This window comes from Aedes albopictus, chromosome 2 (assembly GCF_035046485.1).
Source record: "Aedes albopictus strain Foshan chromosome 2, AalbF5, whole genome shotgun sequence".
NCBI lineage: Eukaryota > Metazoa > Arthropoda > Insecta > Diptera > Culicidae > Aedes > Aedes albopictus.
The window spans coordinates 315,592,873-315,618,751 of record NC_085137.1 but is presented as its reverse complement, the minus strand read 5'-3'; the positions used below and the strand labels follow the sequence as shown (position 1 = coordinate 315,618,751).

General features: G+C 40.1%; 1 protein-coding gene across 1 annotated transcript in view; it reads right to left on the bottom strand.

Annotated features, from left to right (window-relative positions):
• Positions 1-25,879, bottom strand: part of LOC109412539 (organic cation transporter protein) — a 208,755-nt gene that overhangs the window by 72,340 nt on the left and 110,536 nt on the right. The window contains exons 2-3 of the mRNA XM_062852308.1: positions 16,076-16,289; positions 6,279-6,537 (exon numbers count right to left, since the gene is read on the bottom strand). Coding sequence (XP_062708292.1) covers positions 6,279-6,537; positions 16,076-16,289 — 473 coding nt within the window. The remainder of the gene's footprint in view (positions 1-6,278; positions 6,538-16,075; positions 16,290-25,879) is intronic.

Genomic DNA, 25,879 nt, shown 5'->3' with positions numbered 1-25,879 from the left:
ATTTCAGAATCAAAGACACGCAAAGGTCGAACGCCATTACGGTTTCGTTTTTCCGTGAAAAAAAAAAACAATAGATGCTTTACTCGGATTAACCGAAAGGCCATATTGGCGACACCAACCCTCTACTACCTGAAGAGCGTTTTGCATCAGGTCGAAAAGAGTGCTGATGCACATACCGACTAACAACGTTAGATAGTCGTCGGCAAAACCATTAGTAGGAAAACCGCTATTATTGAGTTGCCTCAATAGCATATCTTCTATGAGATTCCACAAAAGTGGTAATAAGACTCCCCCTTGGGGACATCCACAAACACTCAATTTCCTAATCGCCGCTTGACGCAATGTCGAGAAGAGATGTCGGTTTTTGAGCATTTGGTGCATCCAATTGGATATCATTGGAGATATACCATGACTCCGTGCGGCTTTCAATATGGCATCGAAAGGCACGTTGTCAAAGGCACTCTCGATATCTAAGAAAACACCCAAGCAGGATTGCTTTTGAGCGAATGCCTTCTCGATATCGTAAATAACTTTGTGTATAAGAGTCACAGTGGACTTTCCAGATTGGTAAGCATGTTGGTTCACATGAAGAGGCACATTGGCCAGATGAACATCACAGATGTGATGATCGACACTGTGTTCTAATCATTTCAGAAGAAAAGAGGTCAAACTGATAGGTCTGAAATTGTTTGCTTCTTCATACGACGCACGACCCACTTCCGGAATAAATTTTACAGTAACATTCCGCCAGGATTTGGGAAAAATCCTGTAGCAAAACTGCAAACAAGCAAACACATCCGGGGAAGTGTGTACTGAATAAACTTTCCAAAACATCCTCATCAGAGGAAGTGAAATCATCATTTGGCAAACGAAGTTCGTTCACTTGAAAATCCTTAGATTTTGCAAGGATTTTGTTCAACCGACTTCACTCTAACTGGAAACATTTGTACAAAGGTTTTTTTCAGCCGGATCATTCAGCAGACCGAAGAGCTTTCTGGTAAGCCTTGCGAGCCGACCTGAAAGCCTGCGATCCAGCCGAACGTCGTCTGTTCCAACTCTTTCTACATTGTTTCCTGAGCTTCGCCAGATCAGAGTTCCACCAAGGGGTTTCTCTTGTGGTCTTCACAGACCGACCGCAGAGGGCAAGCTTCTTCAAAAGCTTCCATAACGAAGGCCGTTGTAGTATCAACGGCATCATCTAAATCACTCGGAATGCCAATGGATGGTGAGTATCCATGAAATTTGGATGCAACCGAATCGGTAAAGAGATCCCAGCTGGTTGACCGGGGGTTCCTGAAACGCAAAGTTTGCGAAGTAACATTCACATGTTCAAAAACGATGTAGCGATTGGTCAGTTCGTGACTAATTCCGCTAGAGCAAAGCGTTATGTCTAACACTTTCTCTCTAGCAGATACCATGAAGGTTGGGCGGTTGCCTATGTTAAGTAATCCAAGATCTGTACTACTGAAGTTTTCCATCAAACTGAAGCCTCTCAAATTGATGTCTGAGCTGCCCCAGATTATATGGTGAGCATTGGCATCACTGCCAACATTTAGCGGAAGGTCTTTTGAAGTGCAGTATGCGATGACTTGCTTTAAAGCATCCGTATGTAACGGTTCATCATGCGGTAAATAAACCGAACAATAAACGTATTTCCTGTTGAGGTTTCCAACAAACACATCGATTATGATAGCACATGCATCTCTAGTGGTTAGCTCAGAGATGAGTGTAGCAACGATTGCGTTGTTTACAAGCACACATGCTCGAGGTATGACACGCGAGTTTGCAATTTCATTTTTACTTAAAGTAGCAAACACCGAATTCACAAGGTTTCCTAGATAAAAATTCCTCTTACGAAAGTAAGGTTCTTCGATTAACGCCACTTAGGCTGTACCATTTTGCATAAGTCTGCAAAGATTGATCGTTGCTGTTCTTTTGTGCTGAAGATTGATCTGAGCTATTCTAACCGTAGCCACTACCCAAACTAGGCTAGATTAAACTCTTAACAATCACAGCACACAAAAGAACAGCAACAATAAAGCCAGATCGGTATCGATTTGAATGCGCCCGCGGGCCGCATGCGGCCCTTCAAGCCTTAAGATGCGGCCCGCGGAGTACTTTAAGACGAATCGAAATTTTTGAACGATTATTTGAAATAACTCGTTACATTCTAGTGGAGGTTCGACTGTATCGTTTCAACTATCATTAAAAACGGCTACGCAGTCTCGAAATTAGCAAACGATGTTTATTACTTGCCCAACGTGTCGAAACGTTGGGCAAGTAATAAACATCGTTTGCTAATTTCGAGACTGCGTAGCCGTTTTAAATGATAGTTAACTCGTTAAATTTACTAAGAAATCAAACAAAAAAATGCTGATCAATCATCACAGTGTTGAACACAAATTGAATGTTAAATAAACAAAAAGAACAATCCGTTCTGGTAAGATTCGAAATCGTAACTCTGAAATATTTCGGCATTTCAGCTAAGTCACGAAGCCAGCTTATTGTTATTTATAAGTGGTACGAATCAAATGAAAGTTTGTTAAAAATGTAATCTTGAATCATTTAAAAATTAGTTGCAGTTTTTAAGCGCAGTCAATGCAACGGTGAGCAAATATTTCACATTTGGCCTTTCCGAAGAACATAAAAACACAAAGCACGAAGTTTTTGACAAAATTCTCAACAAATCTCAACTTGGTTACCAATATTGTTTAATTTTCACTGTTTGTTTAAATTTCTATTATAAGACTCACAAATTTTTCGAAATAAAACTTACGAATCCAATTTAAATTGTTCAAGCGAAACTCCTGAACGAACTTAAAAAAATCTCAGGCGAGATTCATAAAGCGTCTCCTGTGCCCTTTTGGAGAAACTCTTGGATACATTTTTGGAGAAACTCCAGGAAACATTATTGGAGAAAAATTTTAAGCAACTCTAAGCGAAAAATATGGAGAAACTCAAATCATCCTGGAGAAAATAAACCTGAAGAATCTCAATGAGAAAGTTGAGGAGATACTGCATGGAAATTATAATAGCATCTCCTAGAAAAATGTTCTGGTGCCACTCCAACAGAAATTTCTTAAACAACTTTAGAATAAATTCCTCGAGCAACGAAAAGACAATATTCAGGAGGAACTACAAACAAGATTCCAAGACCAACTGCATCAAGACACAACAGATGTCTAGAACGCCTGAGGAAAATTTGAACAATAAATTTGAAGCAACTTAAGCAGCAACTTTAGAAGATAATGTTGAAGAAACTTCCGAAAACAATTGTTAAAAATCTAATGTTAGAAGAAATTTAATGATGAAGTATTTCATCAACTTTAGAAGAGACTTATGGACAGAATTTACTAAAATCTTCAAGATACTCCTGGAAAATTTTCGGAAAAACCCGGAAGCTATTCTAGGAGAAATTTTTGGAAACGATTAATGAGGAATTCCTGAAGTAAATTCAGGGCAGTTCCAAAGGTCAATCTAAGAGGAGTTCTTGGAGGTGTTCCAAGAGAATTCTTGAAAAACTAAAAGAAACTTCAAGAAATTTCTCGAAAACCTTTTGGAGCAACTCCACAAGAAATTTCAGGAGAAAATCCAGCAAACCTTTTGGAGCGATTCAAAAGAAATTCTTGTAAAAGCTGCCTGACAAGTTCTTGAAGTGGCTTCAAGGCAATTCTAGAGGCAACTTCTAAATTGTTTGTTTGAATTTCAATTTGAAGCTCAAACATTTTTCTCAACCAAACTTATGAATCTAAATTGAACTCTACGAAGGGCAATAGATTATAATGTATGACCCTTACATAAGTTCTGAACAGTTCAGATTTTTAATAAATATGCTTTGGAATTGTTCTTTTTGTTGTTTTTGTGCATCGATGTTTTATGCGGCCCGCAGGTCGATCCCGAATTGCAAATTTGGCCCGCGGTACCCTCCAGCCTGAGCACCACTGCAGTGTGGATGGTGCCCTGGTACTCCACAGGCTCCGTTTGCGATTAGGTTTTTATAAGACCCCCTTAACCATTCATTCCTAGGCACGGTAAGCATAAAGCCGCATAACACCTTGAATTAGGGGTCACCTGATTAGTGGACTCCTACCACTGGAACAGGCGGTCCATAGTGCTATTCTTAGCCAGTTGAACCAACCGCTACCGACACTACACAGCTATCTAGGCTGATCGGAAAAAGAAGTTAATATTGGTGATCAACTTCATACGGACCCGAAAAGTCGGAAAAATGCAACTTTTCAGCACAAGTGTCGAAAAGTAGTTCATTTCGGCACTTTTGTTTTTTTTTTAAGAATGTCGTTTTAGCGCTTTTTTGCTCATTGAAAAGTTGATGTTCAGTGTACGCAAAATATGGCACCGCAAGCGAAAAATAGGCAACAAAGAAGGCACGGCAACAACGCTTTGTTTTTTCGTTAGCAGATAATGACAAAATCGCTCCCGAGTTTGTTCACAACAAAAACGGTAGGAATATTTGCCTTGTTCTATTCACATCGTGATTTTCGCATGGTTTTACAACTGAAACTCTACTCTGAGGATGGTGAGAGTCTTAATTCATCCAAATGCTCATGAATTCGATGATGTGGGTCGAAAATTTCAGCAGAAACGCCGAAATATCTGCACACGCACGGCAAGCGATATTTGTTTTATTGCTCTCATCGCTTGACATGCGTTTGTTTTTCGGCGTGATCCGTTTTTCGTACCCTGTTGATGTTTTTACAACGTAATGACAAAAACATATATTTTAAATGCTAACCTTTTATCACACAGGGTTGTTACTTGGGTTTCGATTAATGGGGCACGTTCGGTGTAGTACTAGATTTGTAGTAATGAGCTGAATTTTAGTATGGTGAGAAGGTCAATTCTCCGTTTCTGCAATGAAATGGTGCAAAAAGCGTGGGTATTGTGATTCCGCTTAATTTGATGCTGTTTGAGCAAAACTTTGGGCAACAGTGTTGTTGTTTTCTCCATTTCTTGCAACATAATCAACATAGTTATCCAAAGTTTTTCTCAAACAGCATCAAATTAGGCAAGGAATTATAATACCCACACTTTTTGCACCATTTCATTGCAGAAACGGAGAATTGACCTTCTCACCATACTAAAATTCAGCTCATTACTACAAATCTAGTACTACACCGAACGTGCCCCATTGTTTGCACTCGTTCAATTGTTCGATCTACTGGTCCAAATCTTTGAGTGCCTCCTGTTCCTCCATCCTTGTTTTTTCCTCCGCTCTGCTTTGTCAATGTGTGGTCATATCGAATTTCTGTGCACGCGGGCGCACCATCAAAGGTGAGCGCAAAAGTGCTTCTACCGCCGGGAATGCACTTTTGCGCTTGCAGCGTGAGCGCTTTCTCTCAAAATATGCGCGCTTTCTTTTAGATGTACAATGTACATCCTAATATAATATGATGATTGAAGTTGTAAAAACCATAGAATTTGATTAAAATTGCTAGGAAAAAATAATTTTCCTTAAAAATATCAGCACCCATGTATCTATCTTGGCTAGAGCGCTTCTAATTTAGTCACTCCCATAAGAAGAACACATGATTGGTCAAAATGAACATAAGTTAGGTAAAACTGACGCACGGCTTCTATTTTGGCTAGTGCCACTTTTAATGCAAAAATCAAGTATTAGCTTGATTCCTGCATTTTTCCTACAAAATATAGATTGAAACCTTTTATTTGACACATTGATATTTTTATAAACATGATTTCCCATAGACTGGCCAAAACCGGTGCTCGCACCCTATGGCACTTTAGATGTCCAAATACGTAACAGATTGGCAAAATAGCTTCCGCATACAGCCGGCCCAAAATTCTATTAATCACGCTTTCCGCTCACTGATCATTAATAGATTTGCTTGACGAACTTTTGTTCTCTTCACTTAAACCCACGACCAATTTAGTACGCACGGTCAGTTCTAGCTTGGTTCTACCCTGTTATAAGTGGATATTACGGCACTCACCTAGTTATTTTTGGTGCAAATTTAGAGGTGTTCACCCAAGCTGCTCAAGTGACTCACTTGTCTACTGCGTCATTAATCAACGGAAATAACCTAAAACGATTTGCTTGACTGCCTATTCGGGTTGAGCTTGAATCGTCACCGCGCTGGTACCAATTCCTACTTAAGTCATAGGGTTCAACAGACTCATAATAAATATCAAGTTCGAATTCAACGTACCCAAAATTCGTTCCAAAACCAGTAGGTGCTATCTCATTTATAATTATTTGACTTCAAATTAGCTTGTAATGAACTGCATATGCGCGCACTTACCCAGAATGTACATCATAGTGAAGCAGTTGTCGAAGGCGAACCCCACCAGAAACCGGCAAAGAGCGAACTGCCAAAAGTTGCCGACGAAAGCGGTGACCACACCGGCGACGAATCCGATCACGTTGCAGCCGGCCAGGGCTGGGATACGGCCGTACCGATCGGCGATCCAACCGAACAGCAGCCCCCCGACAATGGCACCGACGAAGAAGATGGACTGCGACAGGGTCGAGAGGTACGCGTTCTCACAGACCCACTCGAACTGAAAACAAAAGTAAAAATAGTAAAGGAATGGTCATTAGTCATTTATTGCATCTACTACAGCTACTGATAGAATACTGCTGATTCGATGATGATATTATGAAAGATTCAAACCAGATGCCGGAAAGCATATTCAAGAATAGTACGAATAATACAGACTGGCTTGGTGGTCCAGTGGCCCACCCGTTCCACAGTGGGAAAAAAACAGTGCAAACCTACACTAAATTCCTTGTATTATATAATCCACTAAAGAAACCCTTTATAACATACCCCATTAAGTTTCTTGTGAGTTATATAGCTAATTTCGTACAAAACTCAATATATGTGAGGAATTAGGGTAAAATGAGCATAATTACATTCGCGCGGTCACTGCAACCACTTCTAATTGATTCCTAGTATCATAATCCTCCAAATAGACGCTTCTTGACATACCACTCATAAGTTTCTTGTGAGTTATATAGCTAATTTCATACAAAACTCAATATATGTGGGGAGTAAGGGTAAAATAAGCATAAATATATTCATGCGGTCACTGCAATCACTTCCAATCGATTCTCTACATCTTAATCCTTTAGAAAAGTCCTTCAAAGCAAACCACATTCATGTTTCATAAGTTTTATAGAGCTAGTTTCATATAAAATTAAATAAAAACTCGGGAATTAGGGTAAAATGAGCAGGATAACGATCCGTGCCAGTGTTGAAAAATTCATTTCGTCATATCTAAATTCAATCACCTACAGCTCATTTTAGAAGCTGAACCAGAGAATATGGTATATGAAAAACTTGTGCGGCTAGACTAATTCTGCAACAAAGTCACGGAAAAACTGCTATTTTTCGAATATTTAAGGTAAATGTCACGGACTACCTTCGAAAAATCCCAATGATATTCACGGTGAATATCATTTGGCATTTTTCGAAGGTAGTCCGTGACATTTACCTTAAATATTCGAAAAATAGCAGTTTTTCCGTGACTTTCTTGCAGAATTGGTCTAGCCGCACAAGATTTTCATATACCATATTCTCAGGTTCAGCTTCTAAAATGAGCTGTTCATGGTTGAATTTAGATATGACGAAATGAATTTTTCAGCACTGATCCGTGCGGTCTGTTTAACCACTTTCATTCGATTCTCCAGGCAGTTTTACGCCTAAAACCGTTTTGTTCATTAGAAAAACTGGATGCGTTCGTGAGATACAGAATTTAGGTAGGTCACATTGGTCGGGCTCCATACAAAAGGGCGGCCAAAACTCTCAAAAAACGAAATTGATATTTTTAAACTTTATTTCACCTTATTACAAAGATAATGTATTGTAGTTTTATGATTCTTAATTAAAAGCATACCAGCTTTTGTATTTGAATGACATTTTCACTGCCAAAGTGGCCTAAGTCATAAAATTTAAAAATGAATTATTCGAAAAAAATAAAATAATAATATTTTGAGAATGGAATACATGTTTTATGTTATCCAGCATATGAAAGCTTGTTATTGGACTGTTTGAATGCACGCATGGTGCAAAACTAATATGTCACAAAACTTTTCAAATTTTCATATATTGTACCTTAGAAATTTTGGTAGTTTTTAAGTTAAAAAACGGTTCGTGTCGTCACGTGTCGCAGCAATTTCGAATAGTACATCTTAAACATCATGATTAGGGCTGCATAAAAACATTTAAATATTTTGCAAAAATTTGCAGTTTTTTAAATTAGAGCTATTTAAAAAAAGTCATGTTTTTTTCATATATTTTACGTTATTTTTCCATTTTTAACTGAAATAATATTTATTTTCACACATTTTTCAAACGTTTTGAACAAACTTAATTGGTTTTGATCGAAAGATGATCATTTAATTAAATTCAAATTGATGTTTTAACAAAAAAACGCAAAAAATGTGGGGTTTACTGATTTTTACTGTTTTTTGAAATTATTGAAGTTACGTAATTTTTGAATACCCCTTTTTAAACACTAAAAATACTATATAACGTATCTAGATAACCTATAACTTCGATTAAACACTCCAACCAACCGGTGGAGATACTGGACGCAGCGTGGTTGTTGAGTGTCAACAACTAAAAAAGAGAAGGACTCTCCGCAATCGAGGTGGCTGAGCAGCAGCTTGGCAAGATCATCGACTTTGTGTCCACAAAGTCCAACATTAGTGAAAATGGCATTGGACTTCGACTTACGATGGATGATGCCAAGCAGGAGCACGTGAGACTCGTGAAGACTGCAACAGCGGCGGAACCTGTGAAAGAAAAGGTTACGGTGTCTACCCAGACTTCGCATTTGTAGGTAGTCCAAAAGGTGTGGTAGATGTGACTGCTCGTGATAAGCACGGAATAGGGCGAACCAAGGGGAGGACCTCCCTTGGATGAAGGTCGCCGAAGTCAGGAACGCCAAACCGAGAAGGCGTAAGAATGGCGCTAAGCGCGAGAGAGGCGACGCGCTCGTCATCTAGACCGAACAGTTTGAGTACTCGGACGTCTTGAAGGGGATGCGAAGCGACGCCAAGCTCGTAGATCTGGTAGTCATCGTGCATAGTATTAGACGTACTCGTACGGGTGAAATGATCCTAGAGCTCAAGCGCTACAAGGAGCACAGGGCGCCGCCTACAAAAGTCTGACAAAAGTTGAAGAACCTAGACGAGATCGCTGAAGCGGAAGAGTTCGTCACGCCACTGTGACAACAGTACGAGGTGCAGGTGGCCACCGCAGCCGTTCGGCTACGGAAGGGGCTGGCAGGGACACATTTTGCCTTGATACCTTCAAGAAAGCCGTAGTGAACAATTCACAGTGCAGGTATCGAAGCTAAACCTGAACCTCTGTGGGGAAAAATGTCGCGGAGTTCACGGAGATGCTGGACTGTATGATGACCGTGCTGATAGAACGAAGGCCGGTGGTAATTACGGGTGACTTCAATGCCTGGGCCATGACAGGGAAGCCGTTTAACGAACCACTGGGGTCAGATCCTGCTAGTGACAATGGCCATACTAGATGTCGACCTGGCTAATGTCGGTAGGTACCAAGAGTACGTTTAGTCGGATCGGTGCGGAGTCGATTGTTAACGTTAGTTTTTGTAGTCCTGGCCTCTGCAGATCGACAGGGTAGACAATAGCGGTTCGCAACAGTATCTGCTACAACAACACCAGGCAGCGGGTAGAGGAAGAGGCGACTAGGCCAAGGCTAAGCCTTCGAAGGTGGAAGACATGATACTTCGACGGAGAGGTATTTAGGGAGCCACTCCGCCATGAGCAAAACCTACTTGGCTTAGACGACGACGAGCTGGTAGCGGTGCAATCACGTGCATGCGATGCGAGTCCACCCTAGAAATGGGAGACCACCGGCTTACTGGTGTACTCAAGCGATTGCGGACCTGCGCCACGCCTGCCTACGGGCTAGGCGGCGGTTGCAGCAAACACGTGAGGAGCAAAATTAGCGACTCGTGGTATTTGCCTCTGCCAAATCGGCAGAAGACCGAGATAAGAGCAACACAGATCGAAAAAAGAGTGTAAAGTGTAAAGTAAATGCACATAATTGGAGCGTGGGATATCACAGAAGTTTACATGACATATCATGTAAAAGTCATAAAATATCATGTAAACTTCCATTGTATGTCATGTAATTCAGCATGACTCTGAGTGTTTACATGACATATAACACAAATTTACATTATATATCATGTAAACCATCATAACACTAAGTTTACATGACTGAAGTGAAGTTTACATGACGTGTAAATCTCATTATTTTTATCTGTGAAGCTCTCTAAGGATCTTGCAGAGTGCCAATGCGTGGGCTGAAGCCTACATGGTCGTGATGGCTAAGTCAAGAGGTGTAATAGGTCCTATAGAACAGTCTCCAGATATATTGGAAAGTATCGTCGATTGTCTTTTTTCGCATCATGATCCTAGTTCTTGGCCTTCTTTCGTAGGACAGCCGGGAATTGAGGCTGGCGATGAGGAGAGAGTCACCGATGATGTACTTACGGGGATTACAAAATCCCCTCGAGAAGATCATCTTCAATAGACAGTTGAGGAACACCAAGGCTGTAAATGGTCGGTCGAGCAACCCGTTCGGCTTCCGGGATTGTAGAAGTTATCTTGTCGGTTACAAAGGCTACCGTGATAGCGTTCCAGCGCAACGTAAGTGGAGGAAGATTTACTACTGTGCAGTAGTGACCTCTGGATGTCTGGAATGCGTTGAATATCGCCAGTTGAACGGGTATTGCCGATGCGCTCCTGCGTCTGAGAATACCCGAGGTGTTGACGTTAGAGTTCGACATTGCCCTGGTTGTCTACGGTGAATCGATCAAAGAAGTGGAATTGTCTACAGCCCACTCGATCGCAGTTGTGTTTAAGTGGTTGAACTCCAAGAAACTGGATGTGGCTCATCACAAAAATGGTCTCTGCGGAGAATTAAAACGAAAGTTGTAGATTTTCCAAACGTTTCGGCTCGTGTTAGAGTTTTCTTCAGGGGATTTTCCCACAAGTTGAAACGTTGGGAAAAATCTAGAACTTCCGTTTTGATTCCCCAGAAACAGCAGTGCCAAAATTAGTAGGTCTATAGATCGTAACAGTCGAACTCTGTTTATCCGTGTTGAACTGGGTGGTAATGGAAATGGCTTAGTGAGTCGAGGGTTCAGTCTTACCTCCTTCATTGGCTGTTGGAGGCAGTCCACATCCCCACACTACTTTGGCATCCCACTATCGGGTGTCTGTTAAGGAGATGAGTTCATTGTTTATAGAAGCAAACGCTTTTGCGAGTTAAAAAAATGGAAACCCAATTGGATTGGTCATTGCATCAAAATTAGAATTTTGACTTCCAACGGGGAATCTGTGCTGTTGTACGCTAGCTAGATGTGCTGTGAATCGGTGGAGACTACATAAAAGCTGCAGGTTTTTATCGACCGACATATGAGGTATACTATTCTGGACAGGTACCCTTTCAACTGAAATACCAAGTTGCAAAAAAAGACATCAACAAAAATTCGAGAACGTATTTGGAAAAGAATTGACTACAAACTATAAAAGAGGAGTTATCCTTTTCTTCTTCTTCCTAGGGTAGTGTCCCAATTGGGACAAAGCCTGCTTGTCAGCTTAGTGTTCTATAAACATTTCTACAGTTATTAACTGATAACTTTCTCTGCTAATGATCTTTTCTCGTGTGTGTGTGTGTATCGTTTGGCTTGGCAGGCAGGAAGATACTCCATGCCCAAAGAAGTCAAGGAAGTTTCTTTACGTAATGTTCCTGGTCAGACCGGGAATTGAGCCCGACACCTCAGCCCGAACACACGTGCGCTTATCACATCGGCTATATGGGCCCTACTGAAAGGGTGGATATTGAAACTGCAAAAAAGCACTGGATTGAAATCCGGCTGGCCATCGCAGCAATGACAGACCCATGGACTTGGACTTGTTATGACAAAACATCAAAAAGAAAATAAAGGCAACTGAATCGGATCTGCACACGAAGGCTAAAGCGAGCAGCCGCCCAAGATGGAAGTCTTTCACATTTGCCCTGGGTACCCCCAGGGGTGCTCAGGTTTCATGGATGACTGAGTATTTCTGAGGAAGAGTTTCTGAATAATATCCTCTTGAAATATTATTGAACGAAATACTGGTAAACGTCTTGGAATGATCTCAGGAAGACTTCTGAACTCCATCTGAAATCCATCAAATGTTCTACAGGGGATAGACAAAAGATCGGGACAGGCAAAAATTTCACTTTTTCAAAAAATAGTAAAAGAGCTGTAGCTTTTTGAAAAATGCATCAAAAAATCTAAAATTTTTACTGGAAGTTGATCAACTAGTTGTGTAACTATGGTCGAAATTTGGGAAAGATTGGGCTATTCTACATGAAATTAGAAAAATTCTAGAAAAAGTCAAAATTATCCATAGCTAACATTGAACTGTTATATCTCCGGATAGCAAAACCGAATGCAATGAAATTTTGAGCGTTTATGACTCATAACTTTGAAAGAAGTTTGACTAAACTTGAAATTATTAATAAGAAAAAAAGTAACAGCGATTTCATTTATTTTATGATTTTTTAGTAAATTGGTCTAATTTTAATATGCGTCCCATTACTTTTCAATTTATTGCCGATTATTTTGTTACTTCCTGTCAAGACATATTCATATGAAAGTCAGTTAGAGGGAATTTAAATAAACTATAATTACCATCTCGAATTTTGAAGCGATGTTGAAAATTTCGAGAAATTGGTGTTATATCAAAAAAATAATCTAAACGCTATAATTTTCTTCCATGTTAACAATTTTAGGTTATGTCAAAAGTTTTTGAAAGCTAATTATATAAGTCATAAACGCTCAAAATTTCATTGCATTTGGTTCATTAAATACGGAGATATAACAGTTCAAAGTTGGCTATCGGATAATTATGACTTTTTCTAGAATATGTTATAACTTCATGTAAAATATTTTGAACTTTCCCAAATTTTGACCATTGAAACACAACTAGTTGATCAACTTCCAGTAAAAATTTTAGATTATTTGATGCACTTTTCAAAAAGTTACAGCTTTTTTGCTATTTTTTTAAAAAGTGAAAATTGAGCCTGTCCTGATCATTTTGTCTATCCCCTGTACATACATATTTGAACCAGATGAAAATGTATCATTTTAGGCTTTACCGTGTAATTCCTGAATTATATCTGAATTGGATTCTAATCTTTGCATTAGGTGATTTTTTTGATTATCGTGCAAATTTCGTACGAAGGTTCTCGGAATTTGATGATTTTTTTTCATATGTAGGATTCATATATATATATATATGAACAAAAACTAAATTGAAAAAAAATCGGGCTCGCCTAATTTTCCGGAAAGCTCCAGTGGAAAACAAACATTTTGATTTGAAAAAATATTAACTCAAGAACGAAGCACCATAGACACATTTTTTTGTGAAATCATAAGCAAATTTTCTCAACAATTAAAAAAATACAAAATAAAAACTATTTTCCACAAAATCGGTTGAAAAAGTCGGAAAAACTATTTTCAAAGTCCGAAAAAATTCTCAAAGAAATATTTTTGAAAGGAAATTTTAAAGCTGTGTTCTGTAATTTTTAAGATGTGGTTTTCCTCCGTTCCTGAGTTATGACCTACAGAGGGTGGCCAAAATGTTTGGGATAGGCAACTTTTTTTTCTTTCACAAAAAAGTTCAACATACTGTAACTTTTCATAGAGTGCATCAAAAATTCTCAAATTTTGACTGTTTGTCAATCTATTATATGTGTATCATTAGTACAAATTTGAGCTGCATTGGCTAATCTTTCGCGAAGCTAAAACCGTTTCCGTAAAACAATATTTTTAAGACAGCTTGGTTTTGAACTGTCATATCTCGGAAACCAGTGAACCGAATTGAATGAAATTTTGAACGATTATTAACAATATACTAATGCTTCACAAATTGTTTAAACATAGGTACTTTTTGAACGTTTTAAAAAGTTATTATGAATTGACGTTTTTTGGATCTTTTTCGAAAAAAATGTCTTTTTTTACATTATCATTAAATTTTAGTTTTGATATCCAAAGATTTTCTACTTGTGTTCTTTAAATATCTCAAATTCGATATATTTGAGCCTATTTGGATTAAAGGAAAAACAAATTTAGTAATTTTTGGGTGGTATTGTAAATTTGAAATATTTTCCTCTAATGGGTGAAAATGTCAAACCGGTATAACCGTGAAACGTCATGGTAAAATATTACATTTTATGATGCCGCATCAAGTATTAAAATATTCTTGATAAACGTTCAAAATTTCATTCAATTTGGTTCACTGGTTTCGGACAGTTCAAAAATTAGTTGTCTAAGAAATAGTGTTTTACGAGAACGGTTCTAGTTTCGCGAAATATTAACTAATCGTGCCTAAATGTGTACCAATGATGCATGTATAATAAGTTGGCAAACTGTCAAAATTGGTGAATTTTTGATACACTCTATGATAAGTTACAGCCTGTTGAACTTTTTTGAGAGAGACAAAAAAGTTGCCTATCCCAAACATTTTGGTCACCCCCTGTATTTTGTGGACATTGTCCAGATGTGATATATGAGCCGTAGGTTTAAAAATTATAACTTAAGAACGTAGTATCGTAGACACAATATTTTTTTTTGTTGAATCGTAAGCAAATTTTCTCAGCAATTCAAAAAAAAATACAATATACCGTCGTGCGGGGCTACTTTTGACATACGGGGCTACTTTGGACACTTTTGAATATGGATTTTTTTTAATTCAAAATATGGTTCAAATCAGTTTGATGTATTTGAGACTATTATGAAGCAATAGTTTTTCCTTCATATGGTTGAAATTATTTTTCAAACAGACCGTTTATTGCTTGTCAGGGCGCGAATATACATCGAATAAGTAAACCAATACATAACGCATCAGAACATTTGGTCTGTAAGCATTGTTTCTACAGTTCATAAATTTCAAAGGGTTGATCATTTCATTCAAAATGTATCAACGTAGCATACAGAATCGAAAATTTGTATCGTTATAAATTATAAATGACCGTTTCACCTAAATAAACGGTTGATGGCCCCCTTTTTCAGGTTATTTATATAGCAATATCACGCTGCTCATAATACCAAAGGTAGCACAGAACCATCTTAAAACGCATATATTTATTGAAATCATGTCTGATATAGTATACTACAGTATTGGTACAAAGTAGTTTTCTAAAAAACCCTGGAATTTGCAATGCAGTTTTGTTATAGATAAAAATGTCCAAAGTAGCTCCATCTAAATGAGATGTGTCCGATTGGTGTATGAACCATTTTTTTGTTTATTGATGGATTTAGTTCAAATTTTGCATACATCCTACATACATAGTCACGATTGTTATGTGTAAAAATTGTGGAAATCCATTCACTACTCTGGGAGTTATAATGTCATAAAGTTGGAAAACCACGAAAAAGTGTAAAAAGAAGCCCCGCCCGACGGTAAAACTTTTCCAACCGATTTTCATCAACAGTGGAAAATATTTGTTTATGATTTCACAAAAAATGTGTCTACGATGCTTCTTCTTGAGTTATGATTTTTCAAAGTACATATGTGGTGTCTGTGGAAAATGATTGTTTTCCACTAGTGCTTTCCGGAAAATAAGGCGGCCCTGATTTTTTTTTTCTATTTAGTTTTCGTTCATATATAAATGAGCCCTACCTGTGTAAAAAAATCATCAAATTCTGACAACTTTCGTACCAATTTATACGATAGCTTGACTAATAGCTGAAATATTATCAGTTTGAACAACTAACATTTTTGCTGTATTACAAATTAATAAATCACTTATGCATAAGCGTTTGCTCCATAAACTTTCAGGTAGTAACTTTTGTTAGTTAGGTTAGCCGTATAATATTCTCGATATTATAAAAAAATATGTGACTTAAACTGATGAGATTCTGCCAAATCGACTAGCACTTGCGCTGGAAATGTAATTTACACATGTTTGTGATGTACCACTCAGAAATGAGTGATTTTTTTAACGTGCGTGCAGGGGAATCGAGAAAATAGCCTCTGTGAATCTAAAAAACTTACATCGGTGGCTGCTGTCCGGTATGGCACATCAGTAAAGTTGTACTCCCAACCATTTTTGCAGGACTGAATCGGCCAGGTTGGATCAGCCTTGCGGATGTTGTTGGCTAGTACTTCGGTGTAGTTTACGGCATACATGGAGCACTTGCTGTACGAAGCTATTCCGTCGTCAAACTCAGTTCCATGTTCGTACTGAATGGGAATTGCTAGGGCGCGTCTGAAAAATGGAAGAGAAAAAAAGCGTAGATATTATTAGATTTGGATCGTTCTCAAACGATTCGTGAAATTCGAATAACAACAAACGAAAACATGTCATTAATAATTAGCACGACAGGATATTTGCTTCTGCATCGTTGAGTAACCTGAGATTTTGCGAACCAGTTTGGTTGGGGTTGAAACCGTCAATTTAGTTGTTCGTCATACTTGTTCATTGCAATCGTAAAAAACGGCACAAATCCAAGTCAACTTGTCCAGTGAGACATTCAAATCACAGTCAATAAAAATATATATTGAATCCACCCCCTTGAATCTCCAAGCTGCAACTGAAATGACCGGTTGTCGAGGTGGTTATCTAGATGGATAAATGTCAGTACCAACACAATTATTTGATTTACTTTTAACGGTTGAAAAACACTTAAATCAGGTAACAGTGATTAAGCATGTTTCCGAATAATAACTTTGTTCCCATTTTTTGTTTAGAAATTATCATCCCATTTTGTTTAACAGTTTTTAGCATTGGAGTTGCGTCGGTATTCTGTTAAATTCCTGACAATGACAATGTTATAATGAAGTTATTTCTAAACGGATCTTAATGTCCATATTATTTCAGCTACATACACATGGCAATAAAACGGGTTAACTTGCAAATTTAATCCATCATCTTCGTCCTTGAGCGCTAAATCAATTGAGCTGAAAACATTCCTGCTAATTGGGTAAGCAAAAACGATCATCCTTGAACCTGTTTTGTCTGAAAACTGGATAGCTCCTAACCAGCACTTCGAAAAATGTCCGTTCACTTTTCATGTTCCCCATTCTGGTTCTCGACAGCTACCGTTTCTCTTGTCCCACAGAAAGAATATCAAAATTACTCAAGTCTAGCCTGTAGCGCAAATTTCAAATTTGTGAATGAGGCAACTAGAACGTCTGATCAAAAATCCAAGATATAGACATATCCGTCTCACTACAGAAGCTAATTGTACCCTTTATACACATCCTCATTCCAATCCAATGCCTCAAATGAGTATAAACGGAAAGTTGAAAATCAACTTTTTACCTATGGCCTAGCTCTAGCATATAATATCTGCCTATGGTACATAATTTCAATAGAAAACAGTGACGTCATTGTTTTACCTTTGGGAATTGTCACACTTTATACCGAGCACTTTTATTGGCTGGAAACGGGTTGAACGACTGACTGGTTCTAGTTTTCAGTCAGTGGGTTCTACATAGCTGAACATGAAGAGTTCAATGTCACAATTGGAGGGGAACTCGTTCGATTGCGTGCCCAGCGAGCTAGCTTTTGATGATTACGCAATATTGAATAAATTGGAATTAGCTTGTGATCCTTTGCATCCCAGTCAAATCATTATATTTGGACAATAATTTATACCTACGAATTCTTAGTTGAGTAATGATGAAAACCGGAAGAGATTAGCAATTTAAAGATGGTTAACAAATAAAAGGTAGAAAGTTATATCAAAAATGTTTCACTTCAAGGTAACCCAACATCAAAGTAAATAATTTGGTGATTTTTCCGATCGTATGATTAGTATTTAAGCAGTTCTACAGCCAACAGCCAGCAGGGTCTCCAGTAAGTCTAGTGAATCTTTGAAACACGCTTCTGAAAACGGCAGGAGCGATTTCCGGTCTAGTCTTAAGAAAATCTCAACCAACCAACACCAGAGAAATAAATGGATGCACATAAATTGGTGAGCTCAATTCATGCTATTGAAGTTGACATGAATTGATATTACTGTGACAATCGGTTTCATATTTACTAAGCACAGTTGTATTAGTTCGTCACTTTAATGAAGTAAAAGTGTTTGCTCAGTTTCTTTGTAGAGTTCGTTACGTTTGGTATTAATGAAAATCTTGAGTAATTCGTCACTATAGATGCCCGGGTAGACGACAATATCTAAATTATATCTCAAATCGAACATTTTTTGCTGTCATAGCTCGATGTGATTTTGATGTGTTATTCAAAAATCCAATGAATATCGCACGAATAGCTCAAAGTGATATGATATCAGTTTTTGTTCTTGTCGAAATAGCTGAAAATTTCTACATAAGAACATGTTTAGCTCTTCTGCACGAAATGGAACACATACACCCATAGAGATGGCTCAATGTTAGTGAAATGCCATGTGCCCCTTTCTGAGCTGTGGAAACGAAGAACCGCATGCTCTTATTCCGATGTTATTTACAACAGCAAGCCACAGTTGAGTGGTAAGCATCGCCGACTGTGAACCCTAAGGTCGTAGGTTCGATGCTGCTTGCTGACATTTTTTTTTATTTTTTTCTAAAAAAATGACAAATCTTGTCTGTTATTGTTTTGATCTTGTAATATCTTAACGAGCTATTATTGAGTAGTTCACCATATTAGATTTTGCTATTATTTCTGTTCTTTTACCTCTTATATCAATCAAACCAATATCAGTTTTTACTCTTCAGTAATTCAATCAATAATATCTGAATATGGTATTCATCAGATTTTTCCACCTACTCGGGCATGTCAACGTGAGTAGCGAGCGGAGGTAAGGAGAGTTTAGGGCGTGTTCAAAGGTAAGACATGGGGGAGGGAGTCGAACGATGCAAGGTTCTCTAAAAAGCCTTCATGACCGGATCTTCAAGCATAATTTGTGTTTGAATGAAATCCATGCCTCTACAGTCTTTGTGTATGACAACTTTTTGCTGTCAAGCTCAATGTTTGTTTGAGATTCTCCAAGAACTCCTTTGAGTATAGGTCATCGGATCTACAAGCGTTATCAGTTTGGAACATCCTGATTCCCTTCTAAAACCACCTAGAACGCTTTATGAGAGCAGTGATCCAAATGTATTATCAAAAACTGTAAGCTCCTTGAAGCCCCATCGAACCCTCCGGGATCCCACAAAACACCTCTGAAACCCACTGAAAGTGTTTTGAAAACCCACTGAAAGGCCTCCAAAACCAGCTGAAAATACTTTGAATCTTCCTGAAGCCCCATCGGACCCCCTGTAACGTATCTGAGACCTTCCGAAACGTCCGTGTAACGCCTCTGAAACATGCTGAAAACCCTTTGGATCTTTTTGAAATGCCATCGAAAAAAACCTGAACCCCCTCTGACTCCCTGTAACGCACCTAAGACCCTTCGAAACCCCCGAAAATGCCCGCGTAACGGCTCCAAAATACTCTAAATCTACTCGAAATGCTGTAACACATCTGAGACCCTTGGAAAGCTCAAAACAGTCATGTACCCGCTCTGAAACCTGAAACCTCTGAAAATTATCTGAATCTTTCTAAAATGCCACCGAAAACCCCTTGAAACTTCCTTGGACCCCTTGTTACACATCTGAGACCCTCCGAAACCCCCAAAAACGACCCTGTAACGCTTCCGAAACCGGCTGAAAATCCTCTGAATCTTTTAGAAATCCCCTGAAAGCCCCCTAAAGCACCCTGTAACCAGCGATGCCAGATAATTTTCTGTATCACTCGTCCAAAAATCTGTATCCGATACAAAATTTGTGTTAAAAATCTGTATCCCATACAAATTAAACATCTGTATTTCATATAAAAGCAATCTGTACAGATGCTCAAAAATCTGAATAATACAGATAAATCTGTATATATGGCATCCCTGCCTGTAACGCACCTGAGACCGTCCGAAAACCCCGAAACGGCACTGTAACGCCTCTGGAACCTGCAGAAAATACTCTGGATCTTTCGGAAAATCCTCCGAAAAGGCCTTGAAACTCCCTCGGGTCATTGTAACGTGCCTGAGACCCTGCGATACCCCCCAAATCACCGATGTAACGCGTCCGAAAGCCTCCGAAAACCCCCTCGGATATCATATAATGCCTCTGAAATTTCCAGAAATGCTTTGAAACTCATTAAAATGCATTGAAACGCCTCTGGAACCTCTGGAACCGCTGTGAAACTCTTCTGAGAGCCTTGAAGCCCCTCAAAAACGCTCTGAAACTTCCTGAAATGACCACCCCTTCATTTCCTGAAAATCTTTTGAATGCCCTCTGAAACTCGGCATGACCCCCTAAATCCCCTAACCATTTGCCTTTCCCAAACCTCTTTCAATCTTGAAATCCATTTAGGTAATAAACGGAATCCATTTAGGTAAAAATTCAATTTGGGCAGTCCCGACTCTTTGCTTAAATCAAGGATCTAGTGTAGTTCTAGTCAATCACGGAGTAGAAACTAAGAATTGTTTCAAGACGTTTTTGGGGGGTTCAGTGGCTTGCCGAGGGGTTTCTGATGGTTTTTAATAGGTTTCAGGGGCTTTCATTAGGGCTCCTTTGGGGCGTTGTACCCAAGTAATCATATGACACTATTATTCGCCTTGCGTGCCAGTATATAGTGTTTTGTTTTAATTCGTTTTATTTAGAGAAAATTTGATAAAAAAAAACTATACGTACACACTACACCGATATAAATGATTAGGAGTTTTTTTTTTTGTGGACGGTGTAAAGGGGTAAAAAGCCTACCCACCCGACCGGAATAGTGGAAAGCTGTAAACGGAACGCCGACTAAGCCTGTTTCCCTCAATCATAGCTATTGTGGTGCCCAAGCCTGCCGATAAATCCAGAACGAAGCAGGAGGACTATTGTATACGGTGGGAGCTCTTTGAGACCGGAGGACTTTAATTAAGAACGTGACATCACCGACCAGGAATCTTTTTTTTTTTTTATAGAATGAGAAAATCTGCAACAGATACCCAAGAGGTGGTTCCTCGGGTGATGTGGGGATCGACCCACTAAAAACTCATTCTCTCTCTTCCTTACCTTCGCGGTACGCCCGTTAGGGATGACTTCGAGAAGGGGGGGACCGTACATGAGTACACTCTAATAGTAAGCGTTCCACCAGCTACCGCCTTAAGTTGTTCACTCTCCCCTGGAGGCTCGGGTCCTGGCTAGTGCTTAGACTATTATGCGGTTTTATTGGCAATTATCGGTGAAAAATAACGGAAACAGCTTATTTTGCGTGACGCGTTTCGACCTACTATTCTTCGGTCATCATCAGACGCATTCAGCTGGAATCACCCCTTCAACTTCGTCAGTTATATATAACTGACGAAGTTGAAGGGGTGATTCCAGCTGAATGCGTCTGATGATGACCGAAGAATAGTAGGTCGAAACGCGTCACGCAAAATAAGCTGTTTCCGTTATTTTTCACCGATAATTGCCAATAAAACCGCATAATAATCGTTCACGGTGATCAACCCCGGTCAGTAGTACTTAGACTACCCGTTGAACTCAAGCTCCTGGATGGGGAAGGGGGGCCAACTCAACTAGCTGTTGTTCGGCTCGCCATTTACTCTGTAGTACGATTCGAGAAACCGTGGAAGTAACGGAGTCCCACTTGTCCGTCCCCATACACATCCTTTCAACAATGTTGTCAGGCGTGATATCTCTACCGCATACCTCCTGCATACTCGACCTTTGCTCCACGGAACGTGGACATTCAAACAGCACATGCTCCGCGGTCTCGTCGCAGTCTGCCCACTCCGGACATGCGGGGGAGCCTGCGTGTCCGAATCTGTGCAGATACCACCTAAAGCACCCATGGCCTGACAGAAATTGAGTCAAGTGAAAATTCACCTCGCCATGGGGCCTGCTCGTCCACTTGGACACGCTCGGTATGAGCCTGTGTGTCCATCTACCCTTGCTGGAGGAATCCCATTCGCTCTGCCACTTCAGCATAGACGAGGTTCTGGCGATACGCCTCGCACCTCTTATGCCGCGTCGCTCGAAGCATTCTTCATCCTCTGCCACCACTAAAGCTATGGGCATCATGCCCGCTAGCACACATACCGCGTCCTTTGAGACCGTGCGGTATGCGCTCACCACCCTAAGGCACATCAGCCTGTGGGTACTCTCAAGTCGCTTCACGCTTCGATTAACCACTAGCGCCTTCGACCATGCAGCGGTGCCATACCGTAGTATGGAGACCGCTACTGCCGCGAGCAGCTTACGCTTACTCGAGACTATTGCCGAGCTGTTTGACATTATCTTTGACAATGCCATTATCGCCATGCTTGCCCTTTTGCAGGCATATTCTACGTGGCTTCCGAATTTCAGCTTATCGTCGATCATGACCCCCAATTGCTTCAGTGAGCGCTTAGAGTTGATCGTGCATCCACCTGTGGTGACCACTGCCTGCTGTTCAGACTTGCGGTTGTTTACCACCACCACCTCCGTTTTGTGGTGCGCGAGTGCCAAATGTCTCGACCTCATCCAATCCTCCACTATGCCAATTGCGTGAGTTGCTGTCAGTTCCACTTCCTCTATCGACTCGCCGTATACCACGAGGGTAATATCATCGGCGAAGCCGACCAGCTTTACGCCCGGTGGAAGTTTGAGCCTCAATATGCCATCATACGCCGCGTTCCATAGTACCGGGCCCAAGATGGACCCCTGCGGTACCCCTGCGGTGATTTTGTAGCTCCTCTCGCCTTCCTCGGTGTCATAGATTAGCACTCTATTCTGGAAGTAGCTCTCCAATATCCGGCATAGGCTAACCGGAACTCCTAGGTGGTGTATTGCGCACTCAATGGCGCACTCACCGACCAGGAATCTGCTGAAACGGGTTTGTTGACACTTTCCGGTACCAACCAGGGTGTACATGGGTATAAGTGTGATAATTTTTTAGAAGACGATGTAATCGAGTGAAATTACATTAAAAAATGCATACATCACCAGAAATTATGTGACTGGATCAAGGGGGGGAGACAGCTCACTCCAGAGCAACACTTTGTGGATGGAGCAACTTTGAGTTGCTCACATTTTGCTCCGAAAAATTAATGCATGCGACTGCTTCGATCATCATTCATCAAACCCACCATAAGAATGACAGTTTTGCGAGAAGTGTGGATGTGAAAAGGCAACCAAAAATGCGTCGGATTTTCCATAAAATTTTCTCAGACATCTTGTGGTATGTACCTATTTGCTTCAGGCATCAGGTATCAGAAGGCCGGCTCCAGAGGCACGTTATCCTCCATTTGGGACATTTGTGCCATCGCCATACATATGAGCCTATTTCATCATTTACCTGAGGGAGAATGGGACAAGGGATGGGAATTGGGAAAGGGAAAGGTGATGAAATAGGTAGGGGTGCCCTAGAAGAGGGAATGAACGCATAAGCGCAACGAGAGCTCATAGCTCATACCACAACGGGGTTAATCAGTGACCTGAAAAGGACACTGTAAAACGCATAAGCGTAAAAAGAGCCTATAGCTCATTGGAGGTAGCTTGCGACGTCATGCGACTTTCAATATGACATAGAAAGGCACGTCATCAAAAGCATCCTCAATATTCAAGAAATCACCCAAGCAAAAACTACGTTTGAGCGAGTGCCTTCTTGAAAACGTATACAACTTTATGTAAAAGAGTCACTGTGGACATCCCAAATTGGGAGACATGTGAGTTCACATGAACAGGCATGTTAGCCAAACGAACATCACAGATGTGATAATCGACAATGCGTTTCGAGCATTTCAGAAAGAACGACGTAACCAGATAAATCTGGAACTCATTCCTTTTTTATACAACGCACGCACCCTTTCGGGATAAAACTACAGAGTAATTTCATGCCATAAAAATACCCAATAGAAAACTACAAGAGTTCAAACATGTTTGAAAAACTCAAATCCCTCTGGAGAAAAATAGGATAAAGCCCCATTTGCTCCAGGAGATTTGAAGTAAGCAGAGCGTTTAAGTGCTCACTAAATCGATTCTATAGCTACAATCCTCGGGGTAGAAGCCTAAGATTCGTAGCTATACAAAAGACTGGTTTATCCGAAGATACATATTTAGAACTTGAACAGGTCCGAGTTCCATTCAGGAATACCTCTTGCGGTGCGCACAGACCGCAGAGGACAAGCTTCTTTCGAAGCAGTAGCTATGGTATACCACAATGAAGGGCGTTGTAATAACAAAACCATAATCAAACTCTCTTGGAGTAGCAATGGAAGCGAGTTATCCATAAAATGTGATCGCAACCAATTATTACAGGTTCCCTAGCTTGTTGAGCAGGGACGCCTGAATACGCAAAGTTTGCGAAGGAACACTCCAAAGTGCAAAAAGGTCAAATGGAGAGTCCTCATCTGACACATGCCAATCAGTCAACCCATGACAAATTTTGCTCATGCAGAGTTGGGTTAGGTGCAATTCTATGTTAAGTTAACCATGAACTGTACTACCTAAGTATTGCATCAAACTGAAGCATCTCAAATCAATGTTTGAGCTTCTTCAGATGCCAAATATCAGCGAAAAGATGCTGAAAACAAGAGCTTGCTTGAAGGCATCCATAAGGAAAGGTTGAAACATACTGTTAACGTTATTTTAAAATAGAGCATGCTCGAGGCACGACAGTTCATCTATAATGAAAAAAGCAAAGCTGGGTTCACAAGGTAACCTATACAGAAGTTACCCTACGAAAATGAACTTTTTGAAGTAGATCCACTTGGGCTACATACGCTTTTTTACGCTGAAAATTGATCTGAGGTTTCCTTGCCGTAGCCACTACCCAAACTAGACAGGATTACACTCTTCACAATCACAGCACAAAAAGGAAACATTAACGACGAATCAAATCGTGGTCAATTGAAAAACGCCAATGGCGAAAACGCATTAAGCGAACCCATATAGGCAGTAATGTAAGCTAATTAACAACATTTGAATAACCCCGCCCTTATTTAGCCTCAAATTTGAGACTTAAGAAGGGCAACTGATTATCTCGGAGAAACGCAAGGTCCACTGCACCATTGCTCCGGTTAGCGCAGTAAGGGCGTAATACTGTGGAGGACGCCCTAATTCTCCACAGGCTCCGTTTGTGATTAGGTTTTTATTAGACCCCCCCTAACCATTCATTCTTTGGCACGGTAAGCATAAAGCCGCATAACACCATGAATTAGGGGTCACCTGTTTAGTGGACTCTTACCACTGGATCAGGCGGTCCGTAGTGTTATTCTTAGCCAATTGAGACAACCGCTACCGACACTACACAGCTATCTAGGCTGATCGGGAAAAGAAGTTAACATTGATGGTTAACTTCCAAGCGAGCCCGAACAGCCCTATGCAACTTTGAGTTGCTCACATTTTGCTCCGAAAAATTAATGCATGCGACTGCTTCGATCATCATTCATCAAACCCACCATAAGAATGACAGTTTTGCGAGAAGTGTGGATGTGAAAAGGCAACCAAAAAATGCGTCGGATTTTCCATAAAATTTTCTCAGACATCTTGTGGTATGTACCTATTTGCTTGGTGAGGCACCTTAAATATTTGATCCCGACGACGATGAGACGAAGTAATAAACGTAGGTATGGGATACCAGCGGCGGGTGCGATAGCTGCGGAGAACTATTAGTTTCCGTTGGTTAATCGTACCTTCGTCAACAAATCGGAATGTGTCCTGAGCCCGCTCATGTTTGCGAGTTTTGCACAGTTGAAATATGATCATCTTTTCATAAAGTAAGATTAATTGCTCCTTGCTTGGATTTGTCTTATTGTTCTCGCCTTCTGAAGACATCTTTTCTGGAATCAGACACTTTTTTACTACACAATTAGTACCGCCAGTCCGTTGGTCAGATTGCGAGTAGGT